Source organism: Corylus avellana, chromosome 7 (genome assembly GCF_965113065.1).
Source record: "Corylus avellana chromosome 7, dhCorAvel1.hap1.2, whole genome shotgun sequence".
NCBI classification, from domain to species: domain Eukaryota; kingdom Viridiplantae; phylum Streptophyta; class Magnoliopsida; order Fagales; family Betulaceae; genus Corylus; species Corylus avellana.
Window position 1 is genome coordinate 28215551 of NC_142496.1, and position 11050 is coordinate 28226600.

General features: G+C 36.2%; 1 protein-coding gene and 1 long non-coding RNA gene across 2 annotated transcripts; both read right to left on the bottom strand.

Moving 5' to 3' along the window:
• Positions 1–1683: 1683 nt before the first annotated feature.
• On the bottom strand, positions 1684–3811 carry LOC132184307 (uncharacterized). The gene is made up of 2 exons (XR_009440550.2): positions 3649–3811; positions 1684–3011 (listed from the first exon to the last, which is right to left on the bottom strand). It is a non-coding gene; the product is annotated as an uncharacterized LOC132184307 (long non-coding RNA).
• A 2879-nt stretch (positions 3812–6690) lies between these two features.
• Positions 6691–8247, bottom strand: LOC132185056 (AP2/ERF and B3 domain-containing transcription factor RAV1). The gene has a single exon (XM_059598875.2). The coding sequence runs from the start codon at positions 8044–8046 to the stop codon at positions 6949–6951; it is 1098 nt and encodes a 365-aa protein (XP_059454858.2). The 5' UTR covers positions 8047–8247; the 3' UTR covers positions 6691–6948.
• Positions 8248–11050: the final 2803 nt, after the last annotated feature.

Below are 11050 nucleotides of genomic sequence, written 5' to 3' on the forward strand. Positions count from 1 at the left end.
ACACTCACACAGAGGATAACAGAGCGGAAATATGGGCCGGGTCAATATTGAAAATGAAGACGCCTGGACCTATCCTGCGAAGATGGGCTGATGATTACCCAAAACAAAAGCCCAATCTATAGCAGATCCATAACAGCGTTCCATTGCTTTTACAATTTACTTTTTTGAAGGGAAAAAGGTGATAACAAAAAAGGAGGAAAAAAAAAAAATCAGATTTAGCCCTAAGTTTTTATCTGATTTTGACTTGTGACTTTTGACTCTCAAGCGGTATATTAGAAAATAATAATAATAATAATAATAAATAAAAAATCTCTCAAGCAAAGCATTGTTTATTCACCATTACTATTTTTTTTTTTTTTTTTGTGTATTCAACTACGGGAAAAGGAAAGGGAGACAAACAAAAAACACAAAAACATATTACAAGAAAGGGTCTTTGTCACTCCTAATTCTTAAAATCGAAAGGAAATGAGAGTTATCATGAATGCTTCTAAATACTAAGTGGGAAACGGCCCATTTTGCAACTGAGTATGCCCTGGATATTGGCACATCCATCTCAAGTAATGACAATATGTTTTCTTTTATGTTTATCCGCACGGATCTAATTGTTTTGGGGTTTATTGTTTGATTGTCCAACCTTTATTTATTTATTTTGTGTTTCACTAGATGTAATGCCCTCTCCCTCTCCCTCTCCTGTCCTTATTGTTGCTCGGAAAAATACAAAACATTAATAAGAAGCTAAAAGGAAAATATCTTATTATCCCTATCAATGTCATCAGTGTCTTGCCTCATGGCTGGCAACCTCATTTTGCCAGTCATCTTTTTTTGTTCATTTTTCCTTCACTTTTTTCATTGGTAAAACACTAAAACATGTTGCAGAATGAAATAGTCATATATTTGTGCATTGTCTTGGTGACATTTTGCTTTTGTTTTCTTGAACACGGTCATTGGTAAATTGACTAAATTCACACCGTCGAACTAATACTAGTCCTTTTTTTTCACCTCTTCACATAACAAAGAGAGTCTTGGATTGAATCCGTGAAAGGAGAAAAATAATTTTTTTTTTTTTTTGATATCGAGGAACCTCTACAAGGCAGGACCCTTCGGACCCACCCCTGCAGAGTAAACCCCGGCCCCGTGCACCGCACCCTCGGAAGTTTCCCTACACGGAACAGAGTAAGTCACTGGCTATTCACCAGAGGGGTGTGGCCCCAAGGGGGAGGTAGCACCTGGTGGGTTTCGAACCTGAAACCACTGAGGAGCAAACTCAGAGCCCCAGGCTTTACTCCCTAACCACCAAGCCAACCCCTTGGGGTTAAGGAGAAAATAATTATAAGAAGAAAACATTTGTGTTAAGGTTAGTATAACATTCACAATGATTTGAGTACACAACAGGATTAATCATAGGTCACTCTATCAAGCGCACACATCTATGGCCATAAATATTTAATTAGAATGCACTAAAAACTCAAGATTTATGGAATTAAGAGTTATTCTATTTATTTGACATGAGTCATATCACATGCTTACACATATCACCAAGTGATTTTCAAATTGTTTTAAGATAAAATCTAATGTTCGATAAATAATGCCTCACTTCCGTTTCTTAAGGAGTGTTGTAATCCTTCAGTTAGACTAACATTCCCAGATCAAAAGGGATTGAATCAAATTAATTAAGTTCAACAATGATTCAATTAGTGGGTAAGCTTTTTGACCCACACTCTGCACTACCTGCCTTCATTCATTTGTTCTAAAAAGAAGTACAGTGGACATCTGTCGGAAAGACGTGCCAGCATCCCAGCTCATGCATATGAATAGGTATGAGGGCTTCAGATAAATTTTGCTTTTAGGCAATAAAAAAACAAACACAATTGGCTTGTTTAACTTTGGCTTCCCAAAGCTAGTCCCCCACGTTCAGCAAACGAGATATGACAAGAAACTTAAAAGAAAGAGAGAGCTCCATGGATTCCCACATACGAGAACAGTTTGCAGCAATTCTTCTATAGCCGAAGCAACAGGCCACCTGCAAAACAAGAAAAAAAGAAGTAACATCCGCTGGTCTCCAAGAGACCGAAGATGCTCCGATGTCTGTTCCGATGCTTCAGACAGTACATTATTTAACAAAATAACTAAATAGAAAAAAAAAAAAGTCCAGAGAAAAAAACATATCTATAAGTCCTCCGCATTTTTGGAGAGAGCAGCACTTTTTAATGCGAGACTCTAAATATGGCCTTGGGATGCTTGATACATGGCGGGCTGAAATTGTTTGATCAATGGTATCGATGGTGCTGTTATTTCCCATTATATTTGTTGTAGCATGTGTCATGATAGGTGGTATCCAGATACAAGGCTACTAATGTTTTTAGATAAAAAACTATTTACGATCTTTATCATATCCGATGCAATATCACTCTTTTCTTCCTCAAGATCAGTATTGATATTTCTAAAAATCCTCACATCATGTTATACAGAAGATGATTTTCTTAAATCCTTGCCCACAAAGATGATAATAGGTATTTCCACACTTATCTTCTCATGCTCTTTTCATCATGCTCCCGTCATTTGACTAGCTATCGTTCTGGTCACCCAATTCAGATTTATGCAGAAGAAGTTTGGCTTTCATCAATTCCTTCTGTTTTAAGGGTGCACATGCCTAATATCATCTTTGTAGGCAAGGATTTGTGAACTCATTTCTATACAACGCGACGTGAAGATTCTCATAAGCATCAATATTGATATTGATAAGAAAAGAATAATAATGTATCAGATATGATAAAGAACATAAATAACTTCTTACCTAAGAACATAAGGAGCCCTTTATCTTGATGGCGTGCGTATGGAATGTTACAACAAACATAATGGTAAGAACGGGAGCACCAAGAACTATACAAGAAGTAGCTGTCTCCATTTCCATCCTCTCCCTCTACGATTTCTACCATTTCATGAACTTTGGATTTCACATTTAACTTTCTAATTTTTACTTTAAAAAGAGGACCGGCGATTCTCTCCATCACCTGCATTTATTAACTAAAATCTTACAAAGAAATTGAAGGAAGAAATAGAAAAATTATGAATTTCTGCAGCTTACTTTATGCCATCTCTTACTATCCATGAAAATTCTTATTTCAAAATACTAAAGTGACCTTAAAGAAATAGATTTTTATAACTATAAAACTATCCATCATGTTGAACTCGTATAAGACTGAGAATCATCCAGAGTCGCCTATTTACAATAGATTATGTCCTAGTTTATAAAAGATATAGGTAAAGAGAACACCAATTTAGTACATTTAAATTTTCTGGAATTATAGCTTTCTATTTTCAAATTAAGAACTGGATCCAAATAATAACTATGTTAAATTGGATGAGACATCTATCAAAAACTAGATCCAAATAATAACTCGTATGCATATGATTCATGTCAAATAATAACTCTTAATCCTATAAATCTTATTCATATATAATAAAACAATGATAAACGCTTACTCAGAATTAACATTGTAATTGAGAAAAATAGCTAAGTCTAAACTACTACTTCCAAAAGGAACTGGAAAAAGAAATCCACGTTTTTTCCACACAAAAATCCAAGATCTATTAAATTAGATACTGGGTATGCATTTAGTCTTCATTTTACAAAATTAAAGAAGATACCTTTGGTTTGAGGGAGATCTGTGGCCTGCGATGACAGGATACGCTGTCGTTAGATGAAGCCGGCGATAGCTCAAGAGAGTGTGAGGCAGAGATGAGCTGGTTCGAAAGAGAGGGGAGTGTCGATGGTGAAAAGAGACGCTGGAGTGAGATGAGAGAGAGAGTAGTGTGATTAGGGTTTGTTTCACTTTGATTCGAAATATATAGAAGGTTGTTGTTTTTTTTTTTTTTTGGGAAAATAAGCCACGTGCCATTATTTGATTCGTTATGATTCGTGTCAGGTCTGACTTTCTTGAAAATGGGCTGGGACAATCTTGAAAATGAATAAAGCTGGGCCAATTCTGCTCATTGGGATCGCATCACCTCAATAGCCCAATCTATAGCACATCCATACAAAGGTTTTTGAAGAAAAAATGTAATAACAAACGGGCCAATCTATATGGCTCGTTTGGCAACAGTTTTTTACTTTATTAGTGAAAAAAATACTTGCAAATTGCTTTTACATTTACGTTATATCACAACTAAAAATAAAACGCACACTCTAAAAAGTTTTATCAAACAATTCAAATTTATATATATATATATATATATATATATATATAAATTGGGTTAAAAAAATTTTCTTCAATCTAATATATTAAACTAAAGCGTGTTCTGACCGATGAAATCATATACGTTCGTGATTCTCATATTTATTTTTTAAAATGTATATGAAAGTTAAATTAAGTCAGTTTAATAAAATAAAATATTCCTAACCCAATTTGAAGAAAAGAAAAAAAAAGCGTAACAAAAGCAACTCAAACATGAGACATCACAACATAACCTACGCTACACAAGATGGATGCAGGTTCCGACAACCCACGTAGAGTTAGGGGCAATAGAAAAATCAGCCCAAAAAATCCGCAAGATGTGACAAAATGATACATCATCGGTGATTGGGTGTCCCCAGTTGAGATTTAACCTGAAATTGTGAAAGAGGCTGAACCATAAGCTTTACTATTTCGGTTTGGTTTGGTTAGAACTGAGCTATCTATCGAGAGAGAGCCCGTGAAAGTTTTCACGTACATTAAATTGTTTGTTTTTGTGTTGGGTCAACAATTTCATGATGCCATGCCAGTGAAGGTATATATTCTCTCTTAGCTTGACCTTGCCCAGAATCTTTCATTCGAATCCATCCGTAGCACTTAAATATATATATATATATATAACACATGCATTGAGATCGATTGATGAAATGGGGCTCAGAAAAATACGAACGAAAGAGAGAGATGATTGATGAGATGTGCAAAGTTGCAGAATCAATCAGTGGGAACATCGCAGGAAACTAATGGTCAGATCAACTTGAATGAATTCCTAGGTATTTCTATGGAAGTTACGTAGAAGATACATGAAAAAGGACGAACTAATTAAGAAACCATCTATGGATCGTATAAAAATAAACGAAATTTAATTTTAAAAAAAATAATGAAAAAAAATATATTATGGTTTAATTTATCTTAAGATTAGATATGTGTATTAAAAATCTGGAAAGTAAAATTGCTCGAATTAAAAATATTTTATTTTAATAATTTGTGTTAAATTATGGTTTATTTAAAAATAATAATATATATATATATATTTTTTGTAAGTATAAAAATAATATTTTTAGATTGTCAAAAAGATTAATTTTAGATTGTCACTTTTGAAAAGCCAATGACGGCTGATTTGATACACACCAAGAGTATAGTCTATAGATGCCACTTTTGTATTTAATTTCACTACTTTTTCAAAATTTAAAATAAATCTTCCCATCTATTTTCGCGTGTATAGACCATTTGACACATCATTTAAAAATAAAAAATAAAAGACTATTTTATATAATCTCTTCGTCACATCATCATAAACAAAATCGCACTTAACGCATTATTAAATTGGGGGTTATTTTCCACACCAAATTTATTATTGTTACCCTTATATCACAATTCTTCGCTTATAACCATTTATTGCCCAATAAAAATAGTCTATTATCGAAAGTAGATAGATGGATTGATTTTACATCGACAGAAAGCATAATTACTAATTTTATCATTTTTAAAACCCAAGAAATAATTTGATACTCACCAAAAATACAAGTGCCAGTTTTATATTTAACTTTATAATTAATATTCTAACAGGGTCAACACCCTTTTTTTTCTACTTATAGGACGAGTTCAAAATACAACAATAAAAAGCCGAAAAATATTGTCTTTGAAGTTGAGATTGATTATATGAACCTATGAGAGAAAAATATTGTCATGGAAGCATTTTTAATGAATAAAATGATTATTCTATATAAGAAAATCATGAATTGAGGTTACACTAATGGAGATTTTTCATTTCATTAGCCTTCGGTGTTTGGAAGGCATTCCAATGTGAGCACCTGAGGTATATATGGGTTTGATCAATCTTTTACAGGCTTTGATTATGTAAAATGCCTAATTTCAAGGAATAATTAGTTTTTAAGTAATTATTTTTAGCAGAGCAAAATGAAAAAAGTTTTATTATGAGCCTTTTCCATAACATGGGACATGGGGTGTCTTGCCTCATGAGTGATGGCTGGCAGCCTCATTTGGCCAATCTTCTTGAGACAAGATCTATTCAAAATGATTTCAAGATCTTCAGCATCCTGTTGCCACCAATCTCGTCTACCTAATGCACAGTACTTATTATACACAAATAGTACTACACTTGGTTTAAGGTAGGCCAAAAGTGAAGGAACCTCTCATCAAACCCAAACTGCCTCTCTCTTCTTATTAGACGAATGAGTGAATGACTTCCAAGTTGCACCCACTTTTTTCTTATTTTCTTATTTGTTGTTTTTTATTAAATAAAAAAACCAAGATTAGCTATTCTCTTTTTGAGGGCAACTGGGCAAAGGTTCTTTCTTTCTTCCACTACTGCTAATAGCCGTCTCTCTTCCCTCGTGAGGAGGCCTTGTTTGTCAACATTAGATATTTTGGGAAAGCAAAAAACATCCACAAAGCACAACTTGACAGTCCAAAACCATGAACAAAACAACTTTGTAAATTCTTTTTTTTTTTTTTTTTCATTTGTAATATTTGTTGCACCTAATTTAAGCTTTCTTCAGGCTTTTGTTTTGTAATGTACAATTCTTCAACCTTTTGCAACTTGCAGGCTGCAGCTGCACCGCCACTTTCCTTTCCCGTCGCCACTTCCCATTCCCCTCCTTCCTCGCACCATTCACAAAAGGCCAAAAAAGAACAACAAAAACAAAGAGAACGATGGAGAGAACAAAAAAAAAATAAACAAATAAAAAAAAATTTGTTACAAAGCTCCAACCATTCTTGGTTTCTTGCTACACTCTAACGTCAACAGCTCCATCTCTCTCATTCTCTTCCCATGGCAGCCACCAATACTCTCCACGACCCCACCGACAGGTATTTGCAGAATGTTGACCCCAAAAAGCCTAACCATCTGAACCTGTTGAACCGGGAAAACCGGGTTTGATAACCCGACGACAACGGACTCCGTCCTCACCTTCCAATCGATGTAAAGCTGCTTGTCCGGTCCGGTCGAGCGCTGAAAACTAACAATGTCACCGGCCTTCAAGTTCTTCTCCTTCACGAAGCGGCTCCAACCCTTGGTCAGCACATAACTCTGGCTGCTGTTCCAATAAGAGTACCGAAACCTCCACACTTTGCCTCCAATATCCTCGAAATTCAAGAGAACGCCTTTGGAAGTGCTTGCGCTTTGTAAAGGAAAGTGCTTTTCGGCATGTTGCTTCGGGATCACGAGCCGGTTCAGCTTGCCGACATCGCTCGGCGTAACAGCTTTCTCGAAAAGCTGCTCACGCGCTTTCAGAAACCCGGCTGAGCCGAACGAGGCAGCAGCAGAGCCGTCAGCTTTAGACCTTTTCCCATTGCTGTCCAAGCCGCGGTTACGCTTGCTTTGCTCCAGCTCATCATTGTACGTGTGCTTCCTGAGCATGTCGACGATCTCAGCCTTGGAATGAGAGTTCAAGAACGCCGTCTCCACGTCATCCTCTTCGGTCGTCGCCAACGGTTTGAAGTTGGTGACGGCGTCGCGGCCGCGGAAACGTTGCGCCGCGATGTCATAGGCCCTGGCGGCTTCGTCTTCCTCGTTGAAAGTGCCGAGCCAGACCCGCTGGTGCTTCTCGTAAATCTGGGCACCCCATCGGCCGTTGGGCTGGGGAACAACTCCCTTGTACTTGGAGGACGGGAGCTTCCCACGGGATTCAGCTTCGATTCCGCTTTCAGAGTCCAAGATTATGCTGGTTATCACGCTTCCGACACGGCAGAGACTCTCAGGCGACTTGGTGGCCGGTAACGGCGAAAGGGTCGCCGGAGAAATGGATATAGAGTCAGTACTTGTTGTGCTTTCATCTATGCAGCTTCCATCCATGTTTTTTCAAGAAGAGGAAGAGGATGTGTAATTGACAATGATTAGTATACAAAAGGAAAGGAAAGGAGGAGAGGAAGAAGTGGTATGAGTGTGGGTCGTTTGAGGGTTGAATATATATAGAACCCCCCACCCCCAAACTTTAATTTTTTTATTTTCTTTCTATTTTTATTTAGTTAGGGCGTGTTGGAGAGATATGGGGATGTAGGCGTGGTGGGTCAACCCAAGAGAGATGGTAAGGAGCCTGGAAGATTCATGGGGAGAGAGAGAGAGAGAGAGAGAGGAGTGGGTTTTGTTTAGGGGTCATAGTATGTGTGGGTTGGGTTGTGGGCTGTGTATGTGGGGAGGGTCCCACTCTAGCAAGTTGATGGGGTTCACATGAGTGTGGACCGCGTTTTAGTTGAGTTCATCCCCCCCTGAGCCTTGCTGCTCCTGCTGAGAGCTGACTCGCCAACATGGCTTCTCTCTATCTCTCTCTTTTACTTCCTCTTTTAGACAAATTCTTTCTTTAATTTAAATCATAAATATGCATCTTATCTGATACTGATACTTCGTCAAAATCTGCTCTATTATTTGTTGTTGGGCGCCAGACCAATTGAAATCCAGATAAGCATGACGACAAAGGCAGAGATGGAAGGGAAGGGAAGGGAAGGGAAGAGAAGAGAAGAGAAGGGAACTTCCGATAGGATGGCTTGTGGGGCTCAAGTTTAATAATAAGAGGGAGAGGATGAATGGATAGGCATTCAAGACAAAGCTCCTCATCCAACAAGAAATTCTCCACCTCCCCCCATAAGTCTTACCTGGCTTAATTTCATTCGTCCTCTCTAGCTTTTCCCTTGTCTTATTGGCTAGATTCACCTTAATATCTATGAAAAATAAATACAATCCATCTACTAAAAAAAGGAAAAAAAGTAAAACCAACGTTCCATTATTTCCAAGCTCCCAACCGACATTGACATTTCTCCCCCCAAGTGGGTACTCTTTTGTCTGTTTCCCCCCTTCATTGTTCCCAATTAATTCCCTTTAAAACAGATAGTAACCCTGCAAATCCCTTTTTTATCCCACTATAATTTTATTTTGTTTATGTTGCAATACTGATTCCCCTTTAATTTTTTTTTTTTCTTCTTCTTCTTCTTCTTCTTTTTAATTTAAACGCTAAATAACAGCACCAAGTCAACAAATTAAAAATAGTAATAAAAGGTAAAATAATAGTAAAATAAAATATTTAAAACCTGGGGGGTATTAGTCTATTAGATCAGGTTTTGTAAGGATATGATGGCTGATTTTCCATGCACAAACATCATTTGCAACAGCAATTTTACGAGTGGGGCCCAAAACTCGTAAAAAAAATCAAGCGGTGATTTTTATTTGTGGGCCAAGTGATTTTTGTTTTCTTTTGTCGGAGCAATGGCAACTTGACATGTCTCTCAATTTTTTTTTTATTTTTTCATTTAGAGCGAAGAAATCATGAAGCCGGTGATGATATTACACGTGTGATGTTGTACGGGCAAGTCCTCGGTCTTTGGACGGAGCCCACATGCAAGTTGATCAAAAACCGAGCGCTGGAGGCGGGTGGGTCAGTGGTTTTGGTGGGGAGGGGTTCATTTGGATGTGGTTTTAGCTAGTCACTCAGCTGGGTCCTACCAAGGGATTCCACCCCCTAAATATCATTTTGGTTTTATTTAATTTTTAATGTGGTTTGAGAAGAACAGAATACGTACGTTGTGCATACGGCAAATGCTATGTATAAATATGTATGTATATGGTTTGGGTGTCATGAAAAGACCAATAATGTGATGGAATGGACGTGGGATTTATCGTGCTTAATGGAGCCTATTTGGCTATTACTCCTTTTATTTTTTTCATCATGTTGTTGGTGTCCGGTTGATGGGGGTTGCTCCTATCATCATCACATTTCTTCTCTCTGCTGCTTGGGAGGACACATAAACAAGTCACGTCAAAAGCTCAAATAACTTTGCCATCCTCCTAATCACTATTTATCCCTTTCCTATTAAGACATAATCTTATGTTTGGATTGTTGATATTTATTTATATAATAAGTGTAATAGAGTTTTGACGTTTATTATCAATCTTTCAAGTGCCAAAACAAAAGAAAAATAATAGATTAAGCAGATTTCTTAGTTAATTTTCTCATTTTTCTATCCCCTAGTAGTAAAATCTGTCACGTATGTAGTGGTTACATACGTCAAAATCTATGGAAATCCAATAATTAAGATGCATAAGAGTTGTTAAATTAATTAAAATATTATTAATTTAAAATCAAAATCTTCAGACTCCTTAAGTTTGAATCACTTAAAATAAGTTATGTATTGTTTGATCCCACATTAAATAAAATAAATAATAAATATAAGAGCATGTATCACGCATCAAAAACTTTTTATATTGTCCCCGTTTTGCTTCATAAGATTAGTTGATTAAGATTAATCTATATTATCCTTTATATCACTTTTTATGTTTGAGCCGTCTTACCTCTATTCAAAAGAATCAAAACCCAATTTACAAATTAATAGTTAGAATTAGCAAATTACAATTGAAGCTCAAAACATGTAACGATTCAAATAAAACGTTAGCTATACCTACTCCATAACTTTAAAATGCCTAATCAAATCGTTATTAGAGCTCTTCAGAGTCATTTATAACACTCGATCAATTTCATCTAATATATGACTTAACACTTATGAGCTCATTTATATTTCACAAATATATATATATATATATATATATATATATATATATATATATTTTCAATATGAGGCTAACTTTTTAAAATATCATAAAGCATTTGTTGACATGATCATAGCTGAAAATGCTGTTTGGTGCACTTCTACCGGATCCTTCCTATCTTTAATCATCATCTTCATCTACACGACTTATTTTATAATAATGGGTCATCAAATTGGTCATCAAATAAGTCCATCTATCTATCATGGTTTATCTCTTAGGATGGCTCACGATGCATATCGTTTTCACTCGGATGAACCCCTTT